Source organism: Tilletiopsis washingtonensis (assembly GCF_003144115.1).
Source record: "Tilletiopsis washingtonensis strain MCA 4186 unplaced genomic scaffold FA09scaffold_26, whole genome shotgun sequence".
In the NCBI taxonomy this organism is placed as follows: Eukaryota; Fungi; Basidiomycota; class Exobasidiomycetes; order Entylomatales; genus Tilletiopsis; species Tilletiopsis washingtonensis.
The window spans coordinates 330091-344860 of NW_020312023.1; the positions used below are offsets into that span (position 1 = coordinate 330091).

A 14770-nucleotide genomic window follows, 5' to 3' on the forward strand; every position below is an offset into this window, starting at 1 on the left:
AGATTGGCACGGCAAGCTGGCGGGCCCCGTCGTGGCGACCGTGCCGTTGCCCTTGGCCAGGCGAAGTCCTGCTACGCACGACCACGAGATTCTGCGCACACACTCTGCCACTGACACATCTCTTGCTCCGACGCAGGCCAGCATACAGTCATTAGAAGATGGCACCCAGCACGCCGTCGAGCTTCCGCCGCTTCTCGCGCTCGCCAGCGTCGCTGCCCTTCTTCTTCTCCTCCGACTGCGCCGGGGCGGCGTCGCGCACGTCGGAGCGCACGGCGGCGCGCTGCTTGAACGTGTGTTTCCGCCGCTCGTCGGCTGCTGGCTTGGCGGCGGCGTCGCCGTCGCCCGAGGCCGCCTGGCGCGCCGCGCGCCGGGCCTCCTTGTCGCGCGCCACGCGGGCACGCTCGACCTTGACGAGGTAGTCCTTGTTCTCGCTGGCGCTCTGTGCCAGCTCGGCGCGCAGGCGCGACGTGTGGCTGGCGCGCTCGTGCGCTGTGCGACGTCAGCCGCCGGCCAGAAAGGGCCTGAGCCAGAGAGGGTGCTCACCGATCTGCTCGCTCAGCCGGCCCCACTTGAAGCCGGGCAGGTAGCGCATCGTCCACACCTCGTCGCGCCAGCGCCGTGCGTTCTTGGGCGTGCCGCCGTTCTTCTTGCTGCCGCCGCCGCCGCCGCCGAAGCCGCCCATCGCGGCGCCGATCGGCTGCGCATTGAGCAGCGCGGCCGTGGCGCGCGCCGCCTTTTTGCTCGTGAACTCGACCCAGCCCTCGGTGTAGTGCGCCGATGCGCGCTTGCCTGGGTAGCGTCAGCCTATGCCTCTGCCCCTGTACATCTGCTGGCCACTCACTCTTCTCCTTGCCGCGTGCGCTGCCGTCCTGCAGGTACACGCGCTCCACGTCGCCAAAGCCCGAGAGCAGGTGCCGCACCTTGGCCGGCGTCATGCCCGGAGGGATGCGCGAGATGTACACGAGGCCGCGGGCGCGCTCGCGCGCCTCGAACGCCGCCAGCTCCTTGGCCGAGAGCGGCGCGACCGTCTTCTTGCCGCTGCTCGCCTCGGGATCGTCGCCGGCGTCGGTGCCCACGTCTGTGCCTCCTTCAGAGCCCTCATCAAAACCGTCGCCATCCTCGGCCTCTTCGTCGTCGTCGCTGTGCCCGCCAGAGGCAGCCTGCTCCGGCACCTCGGCCTTGCGCTTCTTGCGCGTGCTGCCCTCGGCCGCGCTCTTGCTGGCGGCGGCGGCCGCCGTGTCCCACACAGAGAGATCGAAGCGAGAGTCGGCAGGCATTGTGAAGATGCGGCAGAGATCTGGCGCTGTGTGTGGGCGGACGAAGCGTGGGCACGGCGGATGGTGGAGGAGCGGAGCAGAGGGCCGAGGCGAGGCGAAGGCGCGAAAGGCGAAATCGGCACCGCCTCTTGCCCGCCGCTGTTCCCACGCCTGCCGCGGCCCAGCTCGGCCGACGCGCCCGCGCCTCACGCCCCGCGCTCGAAAGGCGCCGCGAAAGGCTCCGAGGCGCTGGCCTCATCGACCTCGCCCACGTTGGCATCCTCGGCCACGCCCGGGCCTGCTTGCATCTCTCGTCCAGCCTCACACTCGCCACTGCACATTTGTCGCCATGCAGGCCCGCCACGACGACGACATGGGCATGGACATGGACGGCGACGCCATGGCGTGCTCGATGCACATGCTGTGAGTGCCACGCCGCCAGCCTCGGCGCTCTCTGACCTCTCGCAGCGGCAACTGGCAGACGATCGGCGCGTGCTTCCTCACGTCGTCGTGGCGCATCTCGACGGAGGCGCAGTTCGCGGGCACGTGCATCGGCGTGTTCCTGCTCGTCGTGCTCGTCGAGTCGGTGCGCCGCTGGGGCCGCGAGTGGGACCGCTACATCCTCGCCAGCGCCCTGGCGCGCCGCCGCGACGAGCAGCGCGTGGGCAACATGGACACCCGCGACGAGCGCCGTCAGAGCGCGGGCAAGACGGAAGACGGCGGCTCGCTCGAGGCGGCGGCTGTGCCGGAGCTGAATGCCGCGCCGGCGGGAGCGGGTGCGCTCGCCAGGCTCGAGAGCGTCTTCTACGGCCTGCCGCGCCGCTCGGCGGGCGCCCGCACGCTGCGCCGCTCCGGCCCGCGCCGCTTCCGCCCGACGGTGCTGCAGCAGACCGTGCGCAGCCTGGTCTATGCGACGCAGTTCGCCGGCGCGGTGAGTGCCGTGCGAGTCTCCGCTGCGGCGCCGCTGACACACGCCCAGTACATCGTCATGCTCCTGGCCATGTCCTTCAACGGGTACCTGCTCATCGCCATCGTGCTCGGCGGGCTGTTTGGCCACTTTTTCGCCACCTGGGACACCCTCGCCGTGCCTCTGGACGAAGATGAGCATGCCGGTCCGGTGCTACTGCGCGAGCAGCACGGCTCCTCCAGCGGCGCATGCTGCGGCTAGCCCCTCCTCATACCTTCCCATGACTCATCTGTGACATTTGTATGACCCCGTGACGCCTCGAGCAACCCACCTAGCGTCGTCATGCGCAGCCAGCCGGCGTTCTTGGCCGCCTGCAGCGCGACCGGCGGGCTGACCTGCGTGTGCGCCTCTTGCAGCGGCCCCTGCGCGACGACGAGCTGGCTCGGCAGGCCGGTGCCCTCGCCGGGCGTCGGCGGCGCCTGGCCGCGCTCGGCGCCCGGCGGCAGCAGCAGCTCGGTGAAGACGAAGCGGGGCTCTTCTTTCCCGTCGGAGAGGAGCGCGCAGCGTACGCTCCGCTGCTCGCGTGCATCGCCGAGGCGCAGCTCGAGGCGCGCAAAGTCGAAGCCGAGCCCGAGGCCGAGTGCCTTGGTGTAGGCTTCCTTGTGCGTCCAGAGGTCGTACAGGCGTCGGAGCGCCTCGGCTTGCCGCGCCTCGTAGCCGCCCGCGCCCGTGGTGGCCGCAAGGACCCAGGCCGTCTCGCGCGGCGTGAGTGCGAGCTCCATCGTCTCGACGAAGCTGGCCACGTCGCGCTCAAAGTGCGGCAACGCCAGCTCCATGACGTCGACGCCCACGCGGCTCGCGGCGTCGCGCTGGAGCGCCAGCACGACCCAGTCGCCGTCGTGCGAGATGTTGAAGTCGAGCGGCATGGCTGGGTGAACCTGTCTGCGCCTCAGCGTGGATGCGAAGGTGCGCTTCACACCGGCACGCACCAGAAAGGGCCGGCCCTCGCGTGTCTTGTCGAAGCGCAGCGCCTGCCAGCCGGCGGCGGCGCATGCCGGCTCGACCTCGCAGAGCGCGAGCCGCAGCAGCAGCTTGCCGGCGAGGCTGCCTGGGTGGTCAGGTCAACACATGCAGCGCACCGGCCGCAGCCTGCACTCACGGGCCCGGTCGATGGCGCGCACGAAGCGCGCGACCACCTCGGCCTCGCTGGCCGGCAGCCGGGCGCGCGCGACGGCGGCGGCGTCGGGCAGCGCGCGCGCGTGGCCGCTCACGTCGACGGCCCACAGCTGCAGCGGCATGCTGCTGCGAGCGCCGCGAGGTGGTGGTAGCGGCCGAGGGGTGCGCGGTGCGGTGGTGTGGAGGAGGGGCTAGCGCAGGGTCTGGTCGGCGGCACGTGCGCGCTCGGGGCGGTGGAGAGAAGCAAGGACGCGGCGCCCACGCCAAGCGGCGGCGCGGCACGGCAGCAGCGCCGCCCACGTCACGCTTCAACGGCCTCTGCGCGGCAGATCTCGTCCTGCGCGGGTCCGCGCGGGCGAGCAAAGGCTTGGCGCTCTCACGTCTGCTCCGCCTCGCGGGCACCCCAGCGGCACCTCGCTGCACCCGGCCGACATCCCCCGCGGGCCGTCTCTTCCAGCCACATGCTCACGGCCGAGAGGGCACAGCTGCACCCCGTCGATCCCCGCGTCGAGCAGTCGCCGAAGCCGGCCTTGGCAGCCCCTCGCAGAGCAATCCACGGCGCGCCCAGCCGGACCTCGGCGGCGTCGCTCGGATGCATCATCCACGCGTTGCTCGTGCCGGCGAGCCCTAACGCCGATGTCAGCGTGCAGTAAGAGTGTAGAGAGGGGCAAGCACAGGCAGCCGCAGCGAGATGGCCGCCCGATGAGGCCACGTGCTGCACGCTGAGCTGGCGCACGCCTCGCACCGGCACCCCGCACATCCTGCGAGCCTTCTCTCCATGGCGTGTGGCGGCGCAGGGCAGGGCGTGGTGGAGCTGGCGCGCTGGACGGCACGGTCTCAGCGCCGGCGTGGGAAGGACAGCCTGCGCATGCGGCCTGATGTGGGCGATGCGCTGCGAGCCGCAAAAGGCGCCTGTCCTACGAGACGCTGCCTGGGCACGTCCACGCTGCCGCGCCATCGGACGACGACGGGTGCTTGCGTGATGCTGCGGCTGTGTCTGAGTTGCAGAAGGAGGCTCTGCGCCGCTGGCGAGCATGCATCATCATCTGCGCGGATGCTGCCGCCTGGAGGAGCAGCGCAGCATGCAGAGTGTGTGCCGCACGCCTTCTGCGAGATCGCGGCTTGCGACCCCGCCGCGCGCAGGTCTTGGCACGCGGCGGACGCTGGGCGCGTGCGTGCTCGGCGAGTGGCCTGATCGGCGCGCGCCGACACCCGGAGGCGGAGGCGGAGGCGGCAGCGGAGGCTCCATCTCGAAGCGGAGCACTCACACTGCATCGCTGCACTCGGAGCACTCTACGAGGCCACACACCACTCGCAGCACCGCAGCGCAGCTGCAGCCGCAGCTTGCAGGGCATCTGCGCAGCGGCCCATGTGCTGATGCAACATCAGGCGTGTGCTGCGTCAGGAGGCGGGCCTCGCGCAACGGCTGCGGCAGCGGCGGGCCGAGGGGCCGCGAGGGCCTCCGGACGGAGGAGCACGGCGGCGGGAGCGCGGGGCCGCTGGCTCAGGCACGCACGCTAGCACACGGCGGGCGATGCCAAGCCCCGAGCTGCTCGCTGTGCGCAGAGCACCAGCGGAGGGTGCGAGAGCGCCGCAGCAGGGCGGAGCAGCGGCGATGCTCGCCCCGGGGCGCCGTCGCTGCACGCTGCGATGCTGACCCCTCCGCCCGCCGGCGCTGCCCCTCGTCGCGAGGGCCGAGCCTTGGCATCTGCCTCGGGCGACGTCACGCAGCAGCACGTCGCAGCGATGAGCCGCACCTGCGATGCGAGTGCTCTGCAGGCTGGGCCGATGACTACGCTGCGGCTGCTCCGCCGGCTACGACGCTCCGCACCCGCACGCTGCGTGCGCTCCGCCAGCGTGGGCCGCCGGCGCCGGCGCGGATCAGCGCTCCTGCAGCGCTGCACCACGCACGGGTTCGCAGGGTACATAAGCATGCCCCCGGCTCGTCCCTCTCGCCGCCCACATCTCCCTCTCCCGCTCCTAGCCCACCATGAAGTTCGCCGCCGCCGCCACCCTCCTCGCACTCGCACCCGCCGCCTTTGCCGCGCCCTCGGCGCCGCTCGAGGAGCGCACCGGCCTGCTCGGCAAGCACTTCGGCGGCAAGATCGGCACTAAGTGCAAGCAGCCGAGCTACTTTACCAGCGCCGTGTACGGCCGCCCGATCCCCGGCAACGTCGTCAACCAGCAGAACGTCGCGACACCCGGCCAGCCCGGCGCCTACGGCCACTTCTGTCAGTGGACGTGAGCGGCCCCAGCACGGCGGCCCGCGCTGACGCACCCGCAGCCTACTTCATCAACTCGGACAAGGAGATCATCTGCTACGACATCCGCACCGTCGGCGTCACGGGCGAGTACGACTCGCCCGCCGCCACGGCGACGCACATCCACGAGGCGGCCGCCGGGCAGAACGGCCCGCCGCGCATCGCGTTCCCGAACCCGCAGTTCACGCGCAAGAACCACCTCGGCGAGGAGATCCGCGAGAGCAAGGGCTGCCTCAAGGGCCCCTTCCGCACGGGCCTCGCGCCCACGGGCACCGACACGGGCTCCGCGTCGGGCTTCACGCTCAAGCAGCTCGAGCAGAACCCGGGTAACTTCTTCACCGACACGCACACCGAGGCCTTCACCGCCGGCGCCATCCGCGCGCAGCTGTTGCCGTCCGAGGTGCCCGTCAAGAAGCCGCGCTCCTTCTCGCACAAGTTCACCGGCAAGGCCGTGTCGAGCACGATCATCAACCCGCAGGGCGCCGCCGTCGCGGGCCAGGAGGGCGCGACGGGCAAGTACACGCTGCGCATCAATGAGGCCAAGAACATCCTCTGCTACGACATTGTCCTCAACGGCGTCACCGGCGAGTACTACTCGCTCGCCAAGACGTCGACGCACACGCACCGCAGCGCCGCCGGCCAGGCCGGCCCGCCGGTGATCGCCTTCAAGGACCCGCAGCCGAAGTGGTGGTCCAAGAGCAAGCGCTACTCGAGCGCGTGCGTCAAGGGCCCCTTCACGTCCGGCTCGAACAACGCGCAGACGGGCAAGGACACGAGCAGCGCCTCGGGCTTCACGCTGCAAGAGATCATCGCCAACCCGGCGGGCTACGCCGTCGACACGCACACGGAAAAGTTCGTCGCCGGCGCCGTGCGCGGCCAGCTGCAGAACGCCTAGGCGTCTTATACCCACCTTCCCATCGGCGCCATCCCGCCATCGTCGCCGCCACGCCGCCTTCACTTCACTCACCCCCGCGCTTTCGAGCTGCCCCTTTTAGTTGTCGCGCTGTACCATTACCCGCGCTCTGAACCATGACTTTATATATTGCCTCTAGTCGACATCGATCATGCTGTGTGGAGTGTCAGACGCAGTGCGCATCGGCCAGTGCATGTCACTCACGCGTACGACGGCGCGTCGAGCTTCGACGCGCCCTGGAGGAAGGGAATGTCGACGACGAAGAGGTACTCGAGCGTCTTGCCGCCGAGCTTGGCGACGAGCTCGCCGGCGGCCTTGGCGCTGCCGCCCGTCGCGATGAGGTCGTCGACGACGATGACGTTGGCGCCGGCGGGCAGCGAGCCGGCCTGCGCCTCGAACACGTCCTGCACCGGCATCAGCCTCGTGCAAGCGCGGCGCCCTGTGCGTGCTGCTCACCGTGCCGTACTCTTTCTCGTACGTCGCCTGCTCGCACGTGCCCGGCAGCTTGCCGGCCTTGCGCACGGGCACAAAGGCGGCGCCGAGGCGCTGCGCCAGCACGGGCCCGAAGAGGAAGCCGCGCGCGTCGAGGCCGACGACGGCGTCGATCTTCTGGCCGTCGGGCAGGCGCGGCAGCGTGACGGTGAAGATGTGCGAGAGGAGATGCGTGATGAGGCCCTCGAACGCGAGCGGCGTGCGCAGCAGCGGGAAGATGTCGACGAAGTTGACGCCCTTCTTGGGGTAGTCGGGGTAGAAGACGAGGTGCTTGCGCAGGAAGGCGATGTCGGGCGCGTCGGCGGTGCCGGGAGCGGACATGCTGGCGGTGCAGGCGACGTGCGGAGTGGTGGTGGTGTGCGAAGAAGAAGCAGCGGCGGAGAGAGGCCGCGGCGCACGTTCCGTGGGAGCTGCTGGCTTGGCGCCTCCCGGCCGACAGATGCGTGCCTGGCAGCCAGCTTTTGGCGTGCTGCTGCCTGCTCCTCCTCCACCACACCCGCACCCCGCCCACCATGCCGCCGCGCCGCCGAGCTGCACCCACAGCGCCCGACTCGGACGACTCGCCGCCGCGCGTGCCGTCGCCGCCGCCCGCGCCCAGCGTCGCCCTCGACGAGGCCGTGTCGACGCTGCCCGGCCAGGGCCTCGCCGCCGGGCCCAACGCCTCGGCGCCCAGCGCGTCGGGCTCGGCTGCCGCGGGCCCGCCGGGCGAGGTGCGCATCGGCTCCGGCTCGGCCACGCCTGCACCGCAGCCACGCACGCAGAGCATGGTGCCGCGCGGCCGCGGCGCCAGCCAGAAGATGATCTTCCGCCCCGTGATGCCGCAGCGCCGGCCGCGCGAGTGAGTGAGGAGCCAGGCAGCATGCACCGGCCACACCGCGCACCGGTGACGCCGGCGCCGCTGTGAAAATTGCGGCCCTGGCACACTTGCTCACACACATCACAGGGCCACCGTCAAGCAGGAGCCCACGGACAGCGTGCCGAGCGCCGGCCCCTCTCGCGGACGCGGGCGAGGCGACGGCTTTCGCGGCTCGGACCGCGGCGGGCGTGGCGGGCGCGGCGGAGGGCGCGGCGGCGCGGCGGCGTATGCGCCCGTCGAGATGGTCGCCACCGGTCCGTTTGCCCAGGGCACCGGCGCCCTCTCGCGGGCCGAGCGCTCGCGCACGAGCGGCACGCGCGGCGCCGGGCCGTCGTGGGCGGGCGCGCCGCCGGGCGTCGGCGGCGACGTCAAGCCCGAGGGCGGGCGCTACCGCGACCCCGATGAGTTCAAGGAGAAGGAGACGTACTCGGACAACGAGGACGGCGTCGAGATCGTCGACATGGACGAGGTGCACGCGCTCGACGAGCTCGCGCCGCGTGCGCTGCCGCGGCTGAAGGAGAAGGCCAAGAAGGAGGCGAAGCCGAAGGACGCCAAGCCGAAAGGGGCCAAGCCGGCGAAGGAGGGCACCAAGAAGGGCAAGGAGAAGGAGGCGCTCAAGGACGACCCCGAGGGCCTCGCTCCTGACAGCAGCGGAGAGGACGAGGACGAGGCGCCCAAGGAAGAAGCGCGCGGCGCCGATGCGCTCGACCTGAGCGACTCGGAGACGGAGGAGGTGCCCGACGACCTGCTGGCCGACTTTGTGCCTGCCGACGAGGTGCGTGTGATGTGTGGCACAAGTGTGGTGTGCTGCAAAGCTGACGTTGCTGCAGGGCGACGGCCCAGAAAATCTTCTTTATCTCTTCCAGTTTCCCGGCCTCTTTCCGTCTTTCGCTGCGCCTTCTGCCGCAGCCGCGCCGGAGCTCTCGTCGTCGCCGCCGAAGGAGAAGGGCAAGCGCAGCGTCGCCTTCGCCGCCGACGTGCGCGGCCCGGCGGACCGGCCCGAGGTCAAGACGGAGGAGGGCGAGCGGCGCGTCGAGGGCCAGGTGGGCCGCCTGGACGTGTTCAAGGACGGCAAGGTGGCGCTGCGCTTCGGCGACGTGCAGATGGAGGTGAGCCAGGCGGACTGTGCAGTTCGGTCGCTGCGGTGCTGACGCCTTGCAGGTCACCGGCGGCTCGCAGGCGGCGTTCCTGCAGCAGCTCATGGTGCTCGACGCCAGCAGCGCGACGGCGACGACGCTCGGCGAGCTGCACCGCAAGTTTGTCGTCGCGCCCGACGTCGAGGAGATGCTGCGCGACGCGGCGATTGGCGACCGCGAGGCGCGCGAGCGGCGCGAGCGCGAGGGCATGGACGAGCTGGAGTGATGGCGCAATGGCATAGCTGTACTGCGCACGTGTGGTTGGTAGTGCCGGTGCCTTGTCTGAGCGGTGCAGAGCCCGGAGTGAGCATGAGAGCGGGCCGTGTCTGTGCGGCGCCGACTCCCGCGGGAGAAGATCGCGGCGCGCGGCGCGCCTCCACGACGCCAAGGCGCGGCAGCGCGCGCCGCCTCGCTTCCTTCGTGACTCCCACACCCTCGCACCGCTCACACACTCTCGCAGTCCGACATGGCCGCCGCGTCGTCGTCTGCGCTCGCCGAAGAGCAGGCGCGCATCGAGATCGGCATCATCGGCATGGGCGACATGGGCCGCCTGTATGCGCAGCGCTTCGCCGACGCCGGCTGGCAGCAGTGAGTGAGGGGCAGGGGAGGGCCACGCGCGGCACGGCGCTGAGTGGCTGCGCCAGCGTCAACGTGTGCGACCGGGAAGAGAACTATGCAAAGCTGGCCGAGGAGTTCAAGGGTGAGTGCTGCGCACGGCGCACCCTGGCCGTGCTGACGCTGCGGCAGACTCGCCGCTCACCGTCTGGCGCGACGGGCACTACGTCTCGCGGCGCTCCGACCTCATCATCTACAGCGTCGAGGCGGCCTACATTGACGCCGTCGTCGGGCTGTACGGGCCGTGTGAGTAGCGCAACGTGTCCAGTGCGGTGGCTGGGGCGCCGCAGCGACCGCAGGAGTGGCGACTGCTGAACTGGGCTGATGCGGCGCAGCGACGAAGCAGGGCGCCATCGTGTCGGGCCAGACGTCCGTCAAGGCGCCGGAGCGCGCAGCGTTTGACAAGCACCTGCCCGACGACGTGCACATCATTTCGTGCCACTCGATGCACGGCCCGCGCGTCGACCCGACGGACCAGCCGCTGGTGAGTCATTCCACATCTCTCCTCGGCGTGGGCTGACACTCTGGCAGGTCCTGATCCAGTATCGCGCGCCCGACGAGAAGATGCGCCTCGTCGAGCGCATCATGGCGTGCTTCAAGAGCCGCTTCGTGTACCTCTCGTACGAGGACCACGACACGGTGACGGCCAACACGCAGGCCTGCACGCACGCCGCCTTTCTCTCGTGAGTAGCACCACCACTTGTCCCGCTGCTGCTGACGTGCCGCAGGATGGGCACGGCTTGGCGGTGCTCCGAGGCGTACCCTTGGGAGACGGGGCTGTACCCCGGCGGCATCGAAACGGTCAAGATCAACATCATGCTGCGCATCTACGCGGCCAAGTGGCACGTGTACGCCGGGCTCGCGCTGCTGAACCCCGCGGCGCGCACGCAGGTGCAGCAGTACGCCGACAGCGCGACGGCCATGTTCAAGCTCATGGTCGCCGAGCGCGAGGAGGCGCTGCTGCAGCGTGTGTTCGAGGCGCGGCGCGGCGTGTTCGGCTGGGCGGACGACGAAGAGGGCGCGGGCGGCGCACGCACACGCGGCGACGACGCCGAGGGGCCGCGCGAGCGCAAGCCGATCCTCATGAGCGACCGCCTGCTCGACCGCTTCCACCTCGTCGCACGCAAGGCCGTCGGCGAGGACTCGGCGCCCGCGCCCGCGCCGCCGCCGAACTCGCACCTCGCGCTGCTCGCCATCGTCGACTGCTGGCACCTGCTGCGCATCGACCCGTACGCGCACCTCGACCTCGCCGCCACGCCCATCTTCCGCCTCTGGATCGGCGTGTGCGAGTACCTCTTCCGCTCGCCGGCACGCGTGCGGGCGTCGGTGCGCGCGGCCATTCATGACCACGACTTTCGTGCCGACGACACCGAGTTTGTCGTCGCCGCGCGCGGCTGGGCGCAGGCGGTGCGATTTGGCAACTTTGAGCTGTATCAGTGGCGCTTCGAGAGCACAAGTGCGTTCTTTGCGCCGCGCTTCGACGAGGCCGCCGTCATCGGCGCCGAGATGCTCAAGGCGGTCGCCGCGCTAGAGCAGCAATGAACGTGCATCACATGCATTGCGCAGCAGAGGGTGAAATGATGTGTGGGAGGGTGACTCAGGCGTCGCGGGCGGACTGCCGCGCGGCCTTGAAGCGCGAGACACGCTTCGGCGCAGGCTCGACACGCTCGGACGCAGGCTCGACGCTTGCAGCAGGCGCGACGTCGGGCGCAGCCTCGGGTAGCGGCGCAGCGGCCGGGCGCACCTCTGGCGGTCCGGCCTGCGCCTTTGTGCGGCTCTCCCTCGGCAGTCCGGCGCGCATCTCCTGCTCCTCGAGCCGCGCGCGCATGACGCCCTGCAGCGCGTCCTCGTCTTCGCTCTCGCCCTCGAGGTCGATGGGGCCGCGGCGCTCGCCCTGCAGCAGCTCGCGTGCATTCTTGGGGTACCGCACAGGCGCCAGCGTCGGGATGACCATTGCGACGCGCGGCGGCGGCGCGCCGAGTCCGCGTGCCGGCGGGTGGGTGTCCGCATCGTCGGACGGCCCGACGTTCTGTGCGTCCTCGAGCATGTGTGCGAGCTCGTGACCCACCTCGTCGGCGCGACGGTCCTGCTCCTCGCGGCTCGGCGTGCTCAGTTCCCTGCTCCGGCCGCCTGCGAAGCCGGCTGCGCGCGCGACGCGCGAGGCCTTGAAGCGGCTGACCCGCTCGCCCTCCTGCCGCTCTGGCGGCACAATGTCCGTGCCGTCTTCCTCCTCATCGGTGTCGTCCATTGCGTCGCTGCCGCCAAGCAGCATGCGCTGCGCCGCGCGCTCGCGCGCCTCGGCCAGGCCCGCCTTGGCGAGCTCGTACTCGCGTGCCAGCTCGGCAGAGTGCAGGTCGTCGACGAGCGCGTCGAACGAGGGCGCAAGCGCGTCGAGGTCGATGGACGAGTCGTCGTCGCTCGAGAGCATCCACGCCTCGTCGGATGAGGCATCTGGTGGATCGCCGTCGTCGGGTGGCGGTGAGACATCGCCCGGATCGTCCTCGATGGCTTGTGGCGCAGCGAAGCGCACGCGGCCTTGCTGCGCATCTTCCTCGTCCTCTGGCGCCTCTGCCTCGCCGGCGCGCCGCTTCTCGAGCCGCTCTGCAAACGCCTTGCTTGGCCGTGCATGCGGCAGCGGCGCCCGGCCCTTGGCCTCTTCGTCGTCGTCGACCTGTCCTGCGCGCTCGAGGGCCGACATGCCCTGTGAGCGCCGCGGCGCGTCCGGCAGCTGCCGCTCTCGCGCAGCCTTGGACGGCCCGGCTGCATAACGGTTCAGAAAACCGCGCTTGAACATCGACGGCGCAGCGGTCGGCATGAGCGGCTGGGCGGCGGGCTTGCGCTCCACCACTGCGTCCTTCATCGTCGGCCCCTTTGGCAGGGGCGGGACCGGTGGTGGCAGCCGCTGCTGCTCGTCTTCGGCCCTCGCACGCTCCAACGCGTCGAGATCGGGCGGCGCATTCGGATGCCCGCGCGCGACGCCCGGCCCGAGCAGCTCCACGATCCTCTGTGCCTCTTCCTCTGCATCTTTCCGCTCGCTTTCGTCAATGCGCGATGGCACGGGCGGAGCGAGCGGACGGCCGCCACGCGCAAAGTGCCGCCGCTCGGGGCTGTCCGACGTCGCGGGCCGTGCGGGCGACTTGATGCGCACCTGCTTGCGGCGGCGCGCGGGCAGCTCGAGCGAGCGGGTGAGCCGCGTCGAGTCTTCGTCTGCGGACGTGCTTGACTCGCGTGCATGCGACGACGAGGCGCGCGCCATCTCGGCGGATGCAGATGTGGCAATGGGCGTAGTCGAGGCGCCGGCCGCGTCGAGAGGCGACGACACGCCGTCGGCGCCCGGGCTGCTCGGGTTGAGGTTCAGGAAGCGCATCTTGCGGCCCTTGGGCGCGGGAGACGTCGGCGCCGAAGCGGGCAGCGCGGGCGACGGCGCCTCGGTCTGAGGCGTCGGCAGCACGCCCGCGGCAAAGAGAAACGGGTCGTTGCTGCGCTGCGGGCCGGGGCTGCTGGGGTTGAGATTGAGGAAGCCGCGCTGGAAGCCCGGCGTTGGCGTGGCCACGCCGCTCGAGGCGGCCGAGTTGGTGCGCTTGAGCACGGAGCGCAGCGGCGCCGGGCGCTGTGCCGACGGCAGCGGCGTGCTCGGCGCAGCGTCGCCCGGCTGCGAGCCGTCATCGTCGTCTTCGTCGTCGTCTGATGACTTGGCTGGCTCGCCTTCTGACGCCGACTCGTCGTCTGAGGCGTGCGTCTCCTCGCGCTCGAGCCGCGCAAATACCTCATCCATCCAGCGCTTCTTCTCGTCGCGCTCCATCGCGGTCTCGGGCTGCGTGGCCGGCTGCACCGCGCTGGGCGCGACGGGCGCTTCTGCTTCGGACTCGACGACGTCGACAAACGGCAAGCCCTCCTCGTTGAGCACGCGCCCGCGCTCGTCGACCTCTGTGCCGGCTTGCACGCCGCCAAGCTGCGACGAGCGCAGCAGCGTGGCCAGATCCGCGGCAGACGAGGGCAGATCGGCTGCTGATGCGCTAGGCGAGGCGGAAGGCGCTGGCTCAGGCGCTGCCGCCGGACGCTCCCTCTCCAGCGCAAATCCATGGAGCAGCCCGTCCAGCTCCCGCCGCGTGCGCGTCATCTCCTGCTCCAGCCCTGCGCCGCGTCAGCGTCAGATACTCTGCCACTGCTGCGGCACTCACCGGTCCTGCGAGCGCTCAGCGTCGCGATCGCTTCCGCCGCCGACACCTCCCGCTCTACGCCATCCTCCTCGATGCGCACGCGCGCGTCCTGCGCCGGCCGCGCGGGCATCAGCACCTTGGAGCCGCGCGGAATCTAGCGAGATGGTGTCAGCGAAGGCATGTGGCTCGTCTCGGCGCACGCACGAGAAGCGCATCGCCGGCGTCGACTGCGGAGAGCGCCACGCGCACGCGGTCGATGGTTGCGAGGCGCGAGCGCAGATTGCGCAGCGATGCCCGCGTGGCCTCGATGCGCTGCACGTCGGACGCCGGCTGCGCAGAGGAGGAAGCGTCTGAGGACATGGCGGCCGGGCCCGGGGAGCAACGGGAGCGTGGCAGGTGGTGGTGCGAGAGGTGGTGCGGGAGGTGGAGGCGCGAGGCTAGGTCGGGTGTGCGGCTCGGCCGACGCTCCGGCGGCGTGGGAATGCAACAGCACCCCATGTGGGTCAGCACCAGGCCTGGGCTGCCTAGGTGATGCCTTGTTGCCCCAATGGCCACCAAGGACCATGCGCAAGCGCTGTGCCACAGGGGCAGCACCGTCCACTCCTGCTTGCTCTGGGACATGCAGCAACCCCAAGCTGCTGGGACACAGCATCTATGCTTGTGCACACAGCACTTGTGCTTGAAGCGCCTGTGACATGAGGTGAACAAACTACTCAACTGGTGCAAGCAGGAGGGTGATCTATACAAACAAGGGAGAGGAGGATGGCGCATGGGCCCTGATCTGCTGCGTTGCATGACTCTCCTGCAAGGAAGGCACATCCCTGCTCCTGCAGCCTCTGTCTGCGCCTGCACAGCAGTAGAAGGCACATCTGGGAAGAAGGTATGTCTGGGGTCCCTTGCAGAAGGGTTAGGGTTAGGGTTAGGGTTAGGGTTAGGGTTAGGGTTAGGGTTAGGGTTAGGGTTAGGGTTAGGGTTAGGGTTAGGGTTAGGGTTAGGGT

General features: G+C 70.4%; 8 protein-coding genes across 8 annotated transcripts; 4 read left to right on the forward strand and 4 right to left on the reverse strand.

Moving 5' to 3' along the window:
* Window positions 1-106: 106 nt before the first annotated feature.
* On the reverse strand, window positions 107-1359 carry FA09DRAFT_332618 (hypothetical protein). The gene is made up of 3 exons (XM_025743533.1): window positions 842-1359; window positions 544-789; window positions 107-489 (listed from the first exon to the last, which is right to left on the reverse strand). The coding sequence occupies exons 1-3, from the start codon at window positions 1275-1277 to the stop codon at window positions 152-154; spliced, it is 1020 nt and encodes a 339-aa protein (XP_025595243.1). The 5' UTR covers window positions 1278-1359; the 3' UTR covers window positions 107-151.
* A 195-nt stretch (window positions 1360-1554) lies between these two features.
* On the forward strand, window positions 1555-2578 carry FA09DRAFT_332619 (Ctr copper transporter). The gene is made up of 3 exons (XM_025743534.1): window positions 1555-1679; window positions 1725-2187; window positions 2236-2578. The coding sequence occupies exons 1-3, from the start codon at window positions 1606-1608 to the stop codon at window positions 2422-2424; spliced, it is 726 nt and encodes a 241-aa protein (XP_025595244.1). The 5' UTR covers window positions 1555-1605; the 3' UTR covers window positions 2425-2578.
* On the reverse strand, window positions 2449-3461 carry FA09DRAFT_363375 (4'-phosphopantetheinyl transferase; the record flags this gene model as incomplete). Its single annotated transcript, XM_025745582.1, has 4 exons — window positions 2449-2553; window positions 2595-3101; window positions 3153-3271; window positions 3323-3461. 4 exons carry the CDS (start codon window positions 3459-3461, stop codon window positions 2449-2451), a joined length of 870 nt encoding a protein of 289 aa, XP_025595245.1.
* Window positions 3462-5473: 2012 nt separating this feature from the next.
* On the forward strand, window positions 5474-5988 carry FA09DRAFT_282718 (hypothetical protein; the record flags this gene model as incomplete). The annotated part of the gene is made up of 2 exons (XM_025739833.1): window positions 5474-5570; window positions 5624-5988. Coding segments are annotated over 2 exons (462 nt in total), but the record flags the coding sequence as incomplete, so codon positions are not given.
* A 506-nt stretch (window positions 5989-6494) lies between these two features.
* Window positions 6495-7326, reverse strand: FA09DRAFT_323430 (PRTase-like protein; the record flags this gene model as incomplete). Its single annotated transcript, XM_025741088.1, has 3 exons — window positions 6495-6667; window positions 6718-6917; window positions 6970-7326. 3 exons carry the CDS (start codon window positions 7324-7326, stop codon window positions 6649-6651), a joined length of 576 nt encoding a protein of 191 aa, XP_025595247.1. The 3' UTR covers window positions 6495-6648.
* Window positions 7327-7517: 191 nt separating this feature from the next.
* Window positions 7518-9249, forward strand: FA09DRAFT_363377 (hypothetical protein; the record flags this gene model as incomplete). Its single annotated transcript, XM_025745583.1, has 4 exons — window positions 7518-7843; window positions 7949-8636; window positions 8692-8970; window positions 9023-9249. 4 exons carry the CDS (start codon window positions 7518-7520, stop codon window positions 9221-9223), a joined length of 1494 nt encoding a protein of 497 aa, XP_025595248.1. The 3' UTR covers window positions 9224-9249.
* Window positions 9250-9438: 189 nt separating this feature from the next.
* On the forward strand, window positions 9439-11170 carry FA09DRAFT_332621 (putative TYR1-prephenate dehydrogenase). The gene is made up of 6 exons (XM_025743535.1): window positions 9439-9585; window positions 9642-9697; window positions 9745-9858; window positions 9948-10096; window positions 10144-10295; window positions 10341-11170. The coding sequence occupies exons 1-6, from the start codon at window positions 9464-9466 to the stop codon at window positions 11152-11154; spliced, it is 1407 nt and encodes a 468-aa protein (XP_025595249.1). The 5' UTR covers window positions 9439-9463; the 3' UTR covers window positions 11155-11170.
* FA09DRAFT_332623 (hypothetical protein) lies at window positions 10755-14186 on the reverse strand. Its single transcript, XM_025743536.1, has 3 exons — window positions 13977-14186; window positions 13794-13926; window positions 10755-13746 (listed from the first exon to the last, which is right to left on the reverse strand). The coding sequence occupies exons 1-3, from the start codon at window positions 14130-14132 to the stop codon at window positions 11210-11212; spliced, it is 2826 nt and encodes a 941-aa protein (XP_025595250.1). The 5' UTR covers window positions 14133-14186; the 3' UTR covers window positions 10755-11209.
* Window positions 14187-14770: the final 584 nt, after the last annotated feature.